A 15444-nucleotide genomic window follows, 5' to 3' on the forward strand; every position below is an offset into this window, starting at 1 on the left:
TTTTAATAAAATATATTAATACTTTAGTGACAGCGCTTCTCTCTGTGGTTTTTATTAATTTTTGTTTTTTGAGGCTCAGCACCTCAAATAAGTGAAGCTGCAGTCAGTATTAATATCATCAGTGTCTCATAGCCAGTACACCAGCGCCTACTTATATTTCTTTGTAGATTTTTTCCTTCCCTTAAACGCCTGTGCACGTCTGCGTTTTTTCTGACACACCCAGAAAATGGCAGGTTTCCACCCAGAAACACCAGCTTCCTGTCTGTCAAACAGCGACTACATTGTGATCTGTACGTAATTTCTATCGCTATTACCCCTCACACGTTCGACAATTGCTTGATTTGCGATTTCTGAGAATAGCGATCCATGCTGAATTAGGCCCTATGTACACAGGGTTGAGGGTGGGGTGCTATACACCCCCTAGGTATATTTGTTAAAATAGAATATTTAAATATATCTTTAAAAATACTTTTTAAACTTTCTTAAATAAAAAAATGACAATTTCTGAGTGGTTTTATTATGTGTAGACTGGGCCTGGATAGACACTTGTGTAGACTGAAGAGCCACAAGAGGGGATGAGACTGTGTGGCATGGGGAGCACAACACCATGAAGCCACCCCCTTCCGTGAGACTAGGCTCCTTTTACATATTTTCCCACATCGGATGTGTGGGTGGAATGGGAACAAGACAAAATTTTACCTAGGGCACAAAACTGGTCAGCGCCGGCTCTGACTGGCTTAATAAGATGTGCACAATTCACTTCCCTGTGATTTGCTGTCAAATGCCTAACAGAAGCTACAGAAAACATCCAATATTTACTAAGAGCAGCACATTTTCTTGAGTTTGGGTTCCCTTTGATACATCTGTTAGGGAAAGATTTTTTTATTTAACTTACTTGGCCCCGATGAAGTTGTTCCCTTTCTCCGTACACACAGCCTGCTAATAACAGCTGCTATATGGTTGAAGAGAATGAGCGGTGGAGGAAGTACAGGCTTGTTGTAATACTGCATGATAAAATGGTAACGCTGAAACTTGCACAGCTGGTTGGAAATACTTTTAAATTCCATGTAGACATTACTATAAGACATAAAGAAGCACATAATATATAATCACAAATGTAAATAAAATTACTGCTACTGTTATTTTTTTTACTACTTGGCAGTAAGCGGAACAGACTTCCTGGGGATGTGACGTTACAGGTGTCCCATAACTTTCTCAGTATCTCTCTTGTTTATTATCCAGTCCTTACTTCTCTTCTATTAGCCTTTATGTTACTTGTGATAACAATAATAATGGTTGAAATAAATAATTGTTGGAATGAGTCATATCTAGTGCTTATTGGCCCACATTGAGAATGTGATGCCTTTTTTAATAATGTTATATTTGCTAATAAGTACAAGTTTCTTATTAAGTATATATTTGTATGCACAGACGTCACAGGGTGGGTGCGGGCAGCGGGCCACGTCCGGGTGGCACCCTCCGCAGTGACAGGAGCTGGGTGCTGCAGTGTGACATTATCCTGCAGCACCTAGCTCCTGTCACTGAGAAGGAGCTGGCATTGCAGGCACAAGTCTCTGGGGCAGGCCCTGCATCCAAGGGAATGTGTCATGACTGTGGTTTTTGTGAACCCTGCGTGTATGTGATGTCCGTGTGGGTAACTGGAGGACTGTGTGTATATTGGCTGGTCTGTGGGAATCAGTGAGATGAAGAGCTTAAGGAGCAATCCCTGACCAGGAGTCGAACCCGGGCCTCGGCAGAGGGAGCCGTATCCTGACCACTGGATCACCAGAGACTTGGTGTTGATAGGAGGATGGTGAATGTATTGGTGAGAACGAACTAGATATACTGTCACAGGAATAGGTGTTTGTGTACTCAAGGTCTCAAGGTTACTATGAAATAGGTTCTCTAGAGTTGAGCAGAACTGGGAGGAGAGCTGAAGACGTTGAACCAAACTACCGGTGAGACTGAGAACTGCACTGTGAACCGGGCTGAGTACTGGTATAACTGGAACGCAACTGTAATCCTGGCTGGTTCCCGATATAACTGGAAACGCAACTGTATGTAGAACAATTACTGTGGCTGTGGCTTTAAAACGAGGCTGAAGAAGAACTGAAGACTGTAGCTGTGACTTTAAGACAAGGCTGAAGAAGAACTGAAGACTGTAGCTGTGACTTTAAGACGAGGCTGAAGAATACTGCAGCTGTGTCTTTAAGACGAGGCTGAAGAATACTGCAGCTGTGTCTTTAAGACGAGACTGAAGAATACTGCGGCTGTGTCTTTAAGACGAGACTGAAGAATACTGCGGCTGTGTCTTTAAGACGAGACTGAAGAATACTGGATAAAACTGGTAACTCAACTGTAATCCAGACTGGGTAGCAAAAGAGCAGAGTTTCACAGGAACTAAGGTAATAGTGTTACCTTTTAGGGAGCTCAGCTACTAAGCTCACACTGAGCTGTGTGACACAAGGAACTGGCACCTTTTGTAACACAAGTCTCTTTACTTATACTTCCTGGTCCTTGGTGATTGATGAACAGGGTCAGGTGATTCAGAGACTCATGTTAGGCTCTGATGTGGAGTGAGGCCTAGTAGGCCGGAAAAGCACTGAAGCCTAAACTCCTAAAATGAGCAGAGGATACTGGCTTTTAGGCACAAACACCAGAGAGCCAAGCACAGTGGAGAATGTATCTGGTGATCACTGGAGTCAGAGAGGCATATAGTATAATGACAACAATGATTGCTGTGTAGGCACAGCATAGAGAGACTTACTGAATTCAGTATTCACACAGAAGGTTAATTACAGGTGGAGCTCGTTAACTCTCACCTTCCAGGCAGAGAACTAAGCACTCAGGAAACTCATAGTACTGGCAAGCTGTTTATCCCAGTGAGCAGAAAAGACGCAGGATCAAGGACAGATGGCAGAGGTAAGTCATCAAACATGAGAACTACAGTCAGGATCATGACAGAATGCTGGGTATGCCCTCTGAATGATGTAACTGGGGGTCTTCATACTAGTCCATGCCCTCTCTGCAAAGGCAACAGGGACTCCCATGAGGTTACACCCATTTTTGGATGCACGAGAGGGGCTACTGTTGGCTGCACCACATGACACCGCCACTGCTTTTAAAGGTATACACTCATGTCGGTTATATAGCTGTCCATGCTATGTTGGTTTGCACTATGTTAGTGGCACCCAGCAGCGGTGGTTACTGTCGGGCACTAGAACCCTGTGGACACCGGCCGGTGCTGCAGGGAAATACATGGGATGCAGGAGGACCCAGTGGAAACCCAAAGCAGTGGGTCCCACCGTGCAGAATTGCGAACTTTCACAATTTGTTGGGAGTAGAGCTTCAGAGCCCAGGAGTGTGCTGCAGGAGGTGCTGCTGAGAAGGACAAGCTGGAGAGGGGCTACAGAGAGGGGCCTGTCACAAAACAGCAGCGGCCTAGTCTTCCTTGCTACAAATTCACTTACATGTCCCGGCTCTCCGGGGTATCTGGATGATAGGTCAACAGTGAAAAGTTTAACAAGCAATAGGTCAACACCAAATGGTCGACATGGTCAAATGGTCAACAGCGCCAGACTCAACCTATCCTACCCTGACATATAAGAAAGAACTATATTAGACCTCCCAGTTTCTGTCCATCCTCCAGCTACCAGAGGACGTGGAAGAGGTATCCAACCCTCATGTGTATGTATCCAACCCTCATGTGTATCCATCTTGGGCAGCTACTTCCCACAAGTATACACTGAGTTAACAGTCAAGGACACAATTTAACCCTTCACTGATACCACTGCACAGACTGTGGGGGAGATATTTGAAGCAGTGAAAAAGTGTAAGTAAAATTTTAGCTTTGAAGTAAAATGTGATCAAGTGCATTCTATAGCATTATAGGCAGCAGCTGGTTGGTTGCCTATTTTCACTGCTTCATACATCTCCCCCTGAGTGTTGTACTATGGAGACAGAGCCGTTTCTTGTGGCAGGTGAGGCGTGCATTCGCACTCTCTCACTCTCTCTCTCTCTCACTCTCTTTCTTTGTAGAAGGGGACTCTGACTGCCGTAATGTGTAAGATGGGGACACTTGCCTAACGTAATGTGTAAAATGGGGACACTTGCCTGCCGTAATTTGTAAGATGGGGACACTTGCCTGACGTAATGTGTAAAATGGGGACTCTTGCCTGCTGGAATGTGTAAAATGGGGACTCTTGCCTGCCATAATGTGTAAAATGGGGACTCTTGCCTGCCGTAATGTATAAAATGGGGACACTTGCCTGCCGTAATGTGTAAAATGGGGACACTTGCCTGCCGTAATGTGTAAAATGGGGACTCTTGCCTGTTGTAATGTGTAAAATGGGGACTCTTGCCTGCTGTAATGTGTAAAATTTGGATTCTTGCCTGCTGTATGTGTAAAATGGGGACTCTTGCCTGGAGTAATGTGTAAAATGGGGACACATGCCTGCCGTAATGTGTAAAATGGGGACACTTGTCTGCCTTAATGTGTAAAATGGGGACACTTGCCTGCCTTAATGTTTAAAATCGGGACACTTGCCTGCCGTAATGTGTAAAATGGGGACCCTTGCCTGCCGTAATATGTAAAATGGGGACTCTTGCCTGCCGTAATGATTAAAACGGGTACTCTTGCCTGCCGTAATGTGTAAAATGAGGATTTTATGTATCAAGGGCATTGCAGTGTGGCATAATATGGTGCAGGTGGCATTACTGTGTGGGGCTTAATATAGTAGAATTTTTCCCCCTGTGGTGGCCGTGATCTGTTGGTGCAGGGTCAAAAACTGGGGTGTAAGGTAGTCTTTCCAGATGAGGCCACACCCATTTTAATGAGACCATGCCCATTTTAACACGGCCATGCCCCCTTTCCGGGAGCACTCGCGCCTTTGGTGGGCACAAATTCTTTATTTTTTATATTTATTGGTGGGGGGCGCATTTTTTTATGGCAATGGGGGAGGCGCATTTTTAAATCTTGCACTGAGAGCCAAATTGCCTAGAAACAGCCCTGTATAGAGACATGTATCTAGCCATCACTACTTGCAGTAAAGCTGTGCCCAATAAACACCAAGCTTTCAAGTTGTACAGAAAATACAGACCCCTGCAATAACTCAGTGTGTACAGAGTGTATTTTAATTTACCGCAGCCTGAAGCACTGACAAAGGGACAGTGTTGATGTACATTTTTTCTGCAGGACTGTGTTATTGGTCAGCACTGACGGATAGTGCAACTCTGTAGGGTGTCAGTGCTTAAAGTGGTCCTAGAGAGGTGGTGGAACTCTCCCTCCGGCGCCCATGGAGTAAAAGGGGCGTGGTCTCAAAACAAAAGGGGCATGGTCACACAATAGTAATAATGCCCACAGTAGTAGCACCCCAATACACATAATGCCCACAGTAGTAGCACCCCGTAATACACAATGCCCACAGCAGAAGCGTCCCTTTTACAATGACCACAGTAGTAGTGCTCCTTATGCAATGTCCACTGTACTGGTAGTGCCCCTTATATAGAGCACATAGTATTGGCGACCCTTAAGCAATGCCGCCAGTAGTAGTGCCTCATATGTCCCCAGGAGTGATGCCCCTTATGAAATGCCCCCTTTACAATGCCCTCATTAGTAGTGCCCCGATTAGCAATGCCCTTAATGGTAATGCCCCTGTGTACTATTGCCCCCAGTAGTAATGTTGCCAGTAGTAATGCCCCCAGTCATTTAGCCCCCTGTAGTTTATCACCGGTAGTTTAGCCCCCAGTAGTAATGCCCCTGCAGTTATGACCCCTGTAGCTTACCCCCACTTTAATTTAGCCTCCCAGTGGTAATGCCCCTAGTAGTTTAGCCCCCAGTGGTAATGCCCCCTGTAGTTTAGCCCCTGCAGTTATGCCCGCAGTAGTTTAGCTCCCCCGTAGTAATGCAGCCAGTAGTTTAGCCCCCAGTAGTAATGCAGCCAGTAGTTTAGCCCCATGTAGTTTGCCCCAAGTAGGAATGCCCCCAGTAGTTTAGCCCCTGTAGTTATGCCCCCCTGTAGTTTGCCCCCTTGTAGTTTAGCCCCGCTGTAGTAATGCCCCTGTAGTTTGCCCCTAGTAGTAATGCCCCTGTAGTAATGCACCCCTGTAGTTTGCCCCCAGTAGTAATGCCCCTTGTAGTTTAGTCCCGCTGTAATAATGCCCCTGTAGTTATACCCCCAGTAGTAATGTGCCCCTGTAGTTATGCCCTCAGTAGTAATGCACCCCTGTAGTTATGCCCCCCAGTAGTAATGCATCCCTGTAGTTTGCCCCCAGTAGCTTGCCCCCAGTAGTTAGCCCCATGTAGCTTGTACCAAGTAGTAATGCCCCCAGTAGTAATGCTCTCTGTAGTTTGCCCCCTTGTAGTTTAGCCCCCTGTAGTAATGCCCCTTGTAGTTTAGCCCCCAAATAGTTATGCCCCCAGTAGCTTAGCCCCTGTAGTTATGCCCCCAGTAGTATGCCCCAAGTAGTAATGCGCCCCTGTAGTTTGCCCCCAATAGTTTACCCCTTATAGCTTGTCCCCTGTAGCTTGCCCCCAGTAGACGTGCCTTAAAAAAAAAAAACATGAGCTCAGTAGTGAGCTCCTGCCGCCGGGCTTCCAATGTGCGAGGAAAGCTGGGCGCCGCTGGTAACAGCGGGGGCCCGGCATCGCCCTGCGGCGCCGGCACACATCGGGTGAGGCGAGCCGGAGGAGGCGGAGCCGCGTTCTGTCTCCAAGTAGAACTGACGGAACGCAGTTCCGCCCCATTCCGGCTCACTTTAATCGCTGCTATCCGTGGGACCGTATCCCACAGTTCTGATGCTATACCAGAATTATGGGACTGCCTATTGCATCTATGTATAGAGACACTCAGTCAGTACTGAGCTACTTCATTCTCAGTTACCTCCAGCACCCGCCCCCCTCCCCCCCACTCCACCCCCTTCCCATCCCCACACACACACTTGGTGAGTGAAAATCTTCAGGTTAACCTGTTCTATGGCAGGACTCATTGCACAAAGGGGGACATGTACTAAACAGCAGTGGCGGATCCAGGGGAGGGGGGGGCACTCGGGCCCTTGCCCCCCCTGTCATTTGTGGCCTCCGTCCCCCGTTCTCCCCTGGCAACAGCGCCGCACAGGGAGATGACGGGCGCCCGCTGAGATTGTGTTACCAGCGGGCGCCCGTCTCCCTGCACAGCGGCAGCCGGAGGCAGGAGCTCAGTACTGAGCTTCGGCTTCCGGCGCTGTCACTGTGCGGCGTGCGCTATGGGAGAGACGTCAGTCATGACGTCTCTCTCATAGTGCTGAGGAGAGGACGCCAGGAGGAAGTCTGGTAGCAGGAACGGGGTTCGGTAAGTATGAAGTGTTATTATCTTCCTTAATGCAGCGGGGGCATCTACTGGGGGCAAACTACGGGGGGACATTACTACTGGGGGGGCATCAACAAGGGGCATTACTACTGGGTGGGGGCATTACTACTTGGGGGCATTATTACTGGGGGGCATCTACAGGGGGCATTACTACTGGGGGGTCATCTATTGGGGGCATTACTACTGGGGGCAGCTACTGGGGGACATTTTTACTGGGGGCCATCTACTGGGGGAATTATTACTGGGGGGCATCTACTGGGGGGTCATCTATTGGGGGCAAACTCCTAGGGGGCATTACTACTGGGGGCAAACTACTGGGAGGACATTATTACTGGGGGACATTATTACTGGGGGCAAACTACTGGGGGACATTATTACTGGGGGTCAACTACAAAGGGGCTAACTACTGGGGGCATACTACAGGAGGGCATTACTACTGGCGGCGTAACTACAGGGGCATTACTACTTGGGGGCTAAACTACAGGGGGGGGGGGGGCATAACTACAGGGGCCAAACTACTGGGGGATAACTACAGAGGCCAAACTACTGGGGGCATTACTACTGGGGGCTAAACTACAAGGGGGGCATAACTACAGGGGCTAAACTACAATGGGGCAAACTACAGGGGGCATTACCACTGGGAGGCTAAATTAAAGGGGTGGGTGTAAACTACTGGGGTCATAACTGCAGGGGCATTACCACTGGGGGCATAACTACTAGGGTGCTAAATGACTGGGGGCATTACTACAGGCAACATTACTACTGGGGGCAATACGAGCATTGCATAAGGGGCACCACTACTATGGGGTCTATATAACGGGCACTGCCAGTACAGTGGACATTGCATAATGAGCGCTACAACTGTGGGCATTGTATAAGAAGCGCCACCTCACATGCACCGAAGCCGCACGCAAATGTACTTGCCCCTTCTATGGTGCCCCCCCTATCATTTTCTTCTGGATCCGCCCCTGCTAAACAGTGATAAAAGTGGAGAGGTGAACCAGCGGAGAAGATGCCCATGGCAACCAATCAGCTGCTCTGTATACTTTTATAGTATGCAAATTGTAAATGTTACGTCAATGGCCACAGTGTGTGTTGCTATGGGTCTTTCAGTCAAGTGACAGTTATTGTACGCATGCACAGTGCTGTGAGCATACCTCCCAACTGTCCCGATTTTGGCGGGACAGTCCCGTTTTTCACGGTCTGTCCCGCTGTCCCACCCGCGGGTCGCAGTGTCCCGCGGGTGGGGGGTCAGTTGGGAGATCCCCCCCTGTCACCCGCTGCTCTGAGGAGAGCAGCGGTGAATAGATGCTGTGCGCATGCGCACAGCGTCTATTCACGGCAGAGAGGGACAGGGGGCATGACCAGCAGCTCTCACAGTGCTGTTCATGCCCCCATAATGCCGAAAACGGGGACGTGGCTTGCGATCGCGGCACTTGCCGCAAGGCCACACCCCTTTCCGCCAGGCCACGCCCCTAAAATCAGGCGCGCGCCGAAGGCGCGCGGTGTTGTCCCACCTCCGCTGCTGTCAAAGTTGGGAGGCATGCTGTGAGGTGTACAGTATCAAGATTATTTATGACTCCAGAAGTACTGTATTTCCATACTGCTATATTGAGATTGCATAGTTTGACTAAAGTAAGGCCCAATAGTGTTGCACATAGTAACAGCTAAGGTTCAGAGTACTACAGCATTGCAGTAATTGTTGCCCACATTGGTTTACACAACTGAAAGATCATTTTATACTGCTCCTATTATTGACCCATTTACATTTGAACAGTTTCCAGTGACTAAGTGTTCCAGATTAATAAATTCAAACATCTCTTTAGATTCTGGTGTCCGCCATGTATGAGGGATTTGGGGGTTCTCTGTTCCATGGAGCGGATCTAGGCACGGTCAAGCAGGGCGGGCGCCCAGAGCACTGTGGCCCACGGGTGAGGCCGCAGTCACCCGGCAGGCAGACCGCCACCCACCCATCCGCATCCCGCTGCCTGCTCCCCGGCTGCAGCAGGTGCCGTGGGCTGTGTATGCGCCCGCTGCAGCCGGCGCCATTGACAGACTCTAGAGGTCATAATTGACCTTTAGTGTCTGTGCGGCGCTGCAATGGGAGAGACGTCATGACGTCTCTCCCATAGAGAGGAGCCGGCAGCGGCCACAGACGAAGCAGCAGCGGTACGGTAGCAGGAGCGGGGCTGGTAAGTATTGATTTTGTTTTGTTTTGTAAGCGGCGCTACTCTAGGGAGCACAGCTAAAGGAGGCACAGTTAAAGGGGGCACAACTACAGGGGGCACAACCACTAGGGGCACAACTACAGGGGGCAAATCTAGTGGGGGTACAACTGCTGGGGGGCATAACAGTGGCCATGCCCCTTTCCTATAAAGCCATGCCCCTATTTTTTACCGCGTGCCTCTGGTGCGCTCTGACTCTGTTTTACCTGTGTGTGTGTGTGTGTGGGGGGGGGGGGGGCGAGGGGGACCGGTCTTGTCTGTTCCTCTGCCATGACGTGACAGGAAGAAAAAGTTCCTTCAGAGTCCAGGTACGATCCACACAAACACACACCACTAGGGGTGTCCCATGTTTATTGGAAAGTCTAGCTGTATCCTGCTTCCATGCAGCTCTGAAGTCAGTATTGCAAGGCTTGACCACACATTCCCCACACTAATTAATTGATTAATATTTTGTAACCAACCCTGATGAAAGCAAGTTCTGTGGGTGCTAGATCACTCCAAATATATGTACTGCCAATGCCACTAACCATGTCTTTGTATGGCATTTTATAGTCTACTCTCAATCTTTTTAACATGTGGCTCCTGTGCCTACTGCTGTATTTTGAAGATGAATGCAGCATAGTGCAATTGTCGATGGCTTATCTAATGAACATCCATGAATCTGTACCATCAGGAGTGATACACATGCAGGGGTTGTGAATGAGATGGGCACGTGCCCCATGTGCCTGTGGGGGCATCTGTGACATCAACATACTTGCAAAGAGCAGGCAGCCTGAGGGTAGCTGCTATAGTAAAATAGTTGGACTGCTAATCTGCAAGTCCAGTGACACTATGTAAAGCAGGGGTGTCAAACTCGCGGGCCGCATGCAGCCCCTACCGCATCCTTTTGAGGCCCGCTGGCAGGGGTCCTTTTGCGGCCTGTCTGCCTTGCTTGCAGCGAGGGCAGGAGAGTGAAGTGTGCACCTCTCCTGCTCCTCAGTCCGGCCTCCAGCGGCGGCATGGGTACCTTAAAACAGGCGCCGGTTCGTGAGCCAATCAGAGCTCGTGGACCGGCAGCCAATCAGGAGCTGCCGGTCCGTGAGCTCTGATTGGATCATGAACCAGCACCTGATTTAAAATACCCACGCCGCCACCGGAGACTGGACTGAGGAGCAGTAGAGGCGCACACTGCGACTCTCCTGCCCTCACACATAGCCAGGCAGCAGATCCCAGGCAGCAGCGGCAGTGAGCACATTTGGGGCATATGTTATTTGGCACTGTGGGGGCATGTTATCTGGCACTGTGGGGGCATATGTTATCTGGCACTGTGGGGTCATATGTATATCTGGCACTGTGGGGGCATATCTGTATCTGGCACTGTGGGGGCATATGTATATCTGCCACTTTTAGGGGCATATGTGTATCTGGCACTTTTAGGGGCATATGTGTATCTGGCACTATTGAGGGCATATTTGTATCTGGCCCCCATATGTCTATCACCATTTTTGGGGCATGCGCGCCTTTGGCATGCGCACACAGTACCACTAAGAAATGTTTCCTACTTACACCACCGCATTAAGGGGGTCATTCCGAGTTGTTCGCTCGCTAGCAGATTTTAGCAGCATTGCACACGCTAGGCCACCGCCCTCTGGGAGTGTATCTTAGCTTAGCAGAATTGCGAACGAAAGATTAGCAGAATTGCGAATAGAAATTTCTTAGCAGTTTCTGAGTAGCTCGAGACTTACTCCTACACTGCGATCAGCTCAGCCCGTTTCGTTCCTGGTTTGACGTCACAAACACGCCCTGCGTTCGGCCAGCCACTCCCCCGTTTCTCCAGACACTCCCGCGTTTTATCCTGGCACGCCTGCGTTTATCCGTACACTCCCAGAAAACGGCCAGTTTCCGCCCAGAAACACCCACTTCCTGTCAATCACACTCCGATCACTTCAACGATGAAAATTCTTCGTTCGGATGTGAGTAAATCTACTAAGTTTTGAGCTAAGATACCATGCGCATGCGCATTTTCGCCTTAATCGCTCCGTTGCGAAAATCGGCAACGAGCGAACAACTCGGAATGACCCCCTAAAGTAAATGTTTTCTTCACGATACTTGACATCTGTTTGATTATACTTTATTGTTGGTTTTTCTAAAAATAAACTTTGAAAATTGCATATAACACACTTTCTTTTTCTTGCGGCCCACACAAGACTTAGACCTAGATTATTCGGCCCAGTTGGGATTTTGAGTTTGACAGGCCTGATGTTGAGCATCAGCCCCAGACTATATATGGCTTCTCCATTAAATAGTGAAGGGGATGGACAGGTGCAAGGAGAGAGAGGGGAGTAAATATAGTATAGGGTTCCTGAAACTGGAATAAGGAAACGAGAAAAGATTTGTCATGTTCAAGATAGATTATACTACCAGCAAGATGAAATGAACACCCAAGCTGAGTCTTTGCCTCAAGGGACAGAAGACCTAGCTTTACCTCTGTACACACGGAACCTTGCTTGGCACTCCCTGACATGCTTACATCAAATTGTAGAATTCTACAGAGAATGACTATTTTCCTGAATGCTTGATGGACTGTGACTGCAATAAGGAGGACTTATGCCCCATCAAGAACATGTGTAACTGCACCGATATCAAGTTCACTACAAAGATCAATGGAGGTCATTCCGAGTTGTTCGCTCGCAAGCGGATTTTAGCAGATTTGCTCATGCTAATCCGCCGCCTACTGGGAGTGAATCTTAGCATCTTAAAATTGCGAACGATGTATTCGCAATATTGCGATTACACACCTCGTAGCAGTTTCTGAGTAGCTCCAGACTTACTCGGCATCTGCGATCATTTCACTGCTTGTCGTTCCTGGTTTGACGTCACAAACACACCCAGCGTTCGCCCAGACACTCCTCCGTTTCTCCAGCCACTCCTGCGTTTTTTCCGGAAACGGTAGCGTTTTTTCCCACACGCCCATAAAACGGCCTGTTTCCGCCCAGTAACACCCATTTCCTGTCAATCACATTACGATCGCCAGAACGATGAAAAAGCCGTGAGTAAAATTACTGAGTGCATAGCAAATTTACTTGGCGCAGTCGCAGTGCGAATATTGCGCATGCGCATTAAGTGGAAAATCGCTGCGATGCGAAGATTTTTACAGAGCGAACAACTCGGAATGAGGGCCAATGATCTATATTTAAATAATGTACAAGAATCGGCTTCCCAGAACTTTGTCAGATAAAACAGTTTTCATTAAGTAAATCAGCAAATGTGTTTCCATTATCAGAAAATTACCTGCTATAAACGTGTATTTAATGGGTGTGGATCATTAGATCGACAGTGTCTCGGTCGACAATGTTTAGGTTGACCACTATAGGTCGACAGCCACTATGTCGACATGGTTGGAAGGTCGACAAGGTTTCTAGGTCGACATGTGCTAGGTCGACAGGTCAAAAGGTCGACATGTTTTTTTGTGTCGTTTTCTTCGTAGAGTTGAGGGAACCCCAATTAGTGCACCGTGTCCCCTTGAATGGCTCGCTTCACTCGCCATGCTTCGGGCAAGATTACTGTTCCAATCGTAGTCCACGTGGATAGTTAAGTATGAAAAAGTAAAAAATAAAATAAAATAAATCATGTCAACCTTTTGACCTGTCGACCTAGCACATATCGACCTAGAAACCCTGTCGACCTTCCAACCCTGTCGACCTAGTGACTGTCAACCTATAGTGGTCGACCTAAACACTGTCGACCTAGACAGTGTCGATCTTCAGACCGGATCCCGTATTTAATATCTGTATGATTCATAATCTTTTACAATGTTATTATTTGCTATTTAACTTACTTGAATATAGCGATGAGAAAATTAACAATAATAATGTACTGAACAAACACATAAACAGCCTGTAGAAATCCATTCAGCCAGCTTCCAGTCCTGCAGAGCTGTCGCACAACTGTGTCGTTTGCACACTCTTGGGAAATGAAAAACAAAAAAACACATTAAAGCTCAAAGAAGTTCTGAGACATATATAGGCACAAAGCTGTATGTGACTTTTAATTAATATTCTTAGGTGGCAATTTAATAAGCGGTGATGGTGTCAAATATGAATTGTCTCTCCAGCACCTCCCTCATAGTAATGCGTAATGCTACATGGATGGATCATTCTGCTTGTGAAGAGACAGCTGATAAACATATACTGTACTCTATAGGCTTTTCAATATACAGCAATATGGGCCTATTACTGATAATTAGGGATGGCCATTGACCATAAATTAATCAAAATCATCGATGGTCTATGGTTAATGTTGATTACTTTAGCCATTGATGGGGGAGAACCAGATGGTTTCCTACCATCGGTGTTAAAGACCAACCAGATATTTTTTTCCCCTCTATATGGAGCATAGCTCTGCCCCCTATACCCGCAAAGCCCCGCTACCAGTCACTGATTGGCTGGCAGCCCACTCCATAGTTGAGAAGGCGTGACCATCGGTGGGTGAAACCATTGATGTTTCCCTAGCAGATGGTTTCATATAATCAATGTTAGCCATCAATGGTACCATCACTGGCGACTATCAGTTGATAACCCACAGATGGCCATCCCAGCTGATAATTAAAATGTAAAGAGAGTTGGAGTAATTTTTAGGACAGATTTTTTTAAAAGCTCACGTTATTGAGTGGCAGGGCAGTTTCCACTGGTGGGCGAGCTGTGCAGTCACTAGGACAACTCGACCCATGCTGGCTGCTGTCACATAGTAAAGGGCTGTGCATCCGTATACAGAGCCACCTCCCAGTGCTTCACTTGGTGGGCAGAGTTACCCAGAATGACCGGCACTTTATGGAGGCCTGCTGTATTTAATGCCCGCCGGGAGCACCAATGAGGAGTCATCTATGAGACGTGAGGTAGGGACTGGAGAGTGATGCTGGCATTTTGGGGAAGAAGGCAGGAGGCTGCAGCAGCATACTGTGACTTCAGTCACAGACCGGGCCCACCCACAGGTAGTCGACCATCCACTCCTGGCTCCTGTATTCTGCAGTCAGCTGCCTTGCAGTGATTGTGTCAGCCAGCAGTGTGCCACTACATTATTGAGTTGGCTGGGTGGACGGGCATCTAAGTCAGTGCCTGCTATGCCAGATACCATTGTGAGATTGATCATATGGAAGCAGCAGTCAGGTGATGTTTATTAAATAATTCCCAGACTGTCATCTGTATATCTATATATCTATATATGTACAGTGGGCGCAGGTGTATAGTGCAATATTATTTGTTGTTTGGGCCAATGTGTTTGGTTTATTTCCTATCTGGGTCAGTGTGTTTTATTTTTTTCCTGTGGACGCCAATATGTCTATTTTTTCCCCATCGTGGCCAATCTTTGAGGGTGCAGGGTTCAAAACTGGGATGTAAGGTAGGTTTTTTCTGCGCGGCCACGCCCCTTTTTGCATGCACACCAAAGGTGCATAAATATTTCTTGCTTCATTTTTAAATATCCGGCAGGGGTGAAGGGCATATTTTTACTGGGAACCATATTGTCTAGAGTGAGTCCGGTTGAAGAGTAGCTTGGATGATGGCCCTCATTCCGAGTTGTTCGCTCGCAAGCTGCTTTTAGCAGCTTTGCACATGCTAAGCCGCCGCCTACTGGGAGTGAATCTTAGCATAGTAAAATTGTGAACGAAAGATTCGCAATATTGCGATAAGACATCTCTGTGCAGTTTCTGAGTAACTCGAGACTTACTCGGCATCTGCGATCAGTTCAGCGCTTGTCGTTCCTGGTTTGATGTCACAAACACACCCAGCGTTCGCCCAGACACTCCTCCGTTTCTCCGGCCACTCCCGCGTTTTTCCCAGAAATGGTAGCGTTTTTTCACACACTCCCATAAAACGGTAAGTTTCCGCCCAGAAACA

The 15444-nt window shown here is 48.0% G+C and overlaps 1 protein-coding gene across 2 annotated transcripts in view; it reads right to left on the reverse strand.

The window, feature by feature from the left end:
• LOC134932005 (transient receptor potential cation channel subfamily M member 7-like) overlaps positions 1-15444 on the reverse strand; it is a 359306-nt gene that overhangs the window by 107915 nt on the left and 235947 nt on the right. For both annotated transcript variants that reach the window (XM_063925995.1, XM_063925996.1), the window contains exons 19-20: positions 13389-13515; positions 896-1077 (exon numbers count right to left, since the gene is read on the reverse strand). In XM_063925995.1, coding sequence (XP_063782065.1) covers positions 896-1077; positions 13389-13515 — 309 coding nt within the window. The remainder of the gene's footprint in view (positions 1-895; positions 1078-13388; positions 13516-15444) is intronic.

The sequence above is a fragment of the Pseudophryne corroboree genome, chromosome 6 (genome assembly GCF_028390025.1).
Source record: "Pseudophryne corroboree isolate aPseCor3 chromosome 6, aPseCor3.hap2, whole genome shotgun sequence".
NCBI lineage: Eukaryota > Metazoa > Chordata > Amphibia > Anura > Myobatrachidae > Pseudophryne > Pseudophryne corroboree.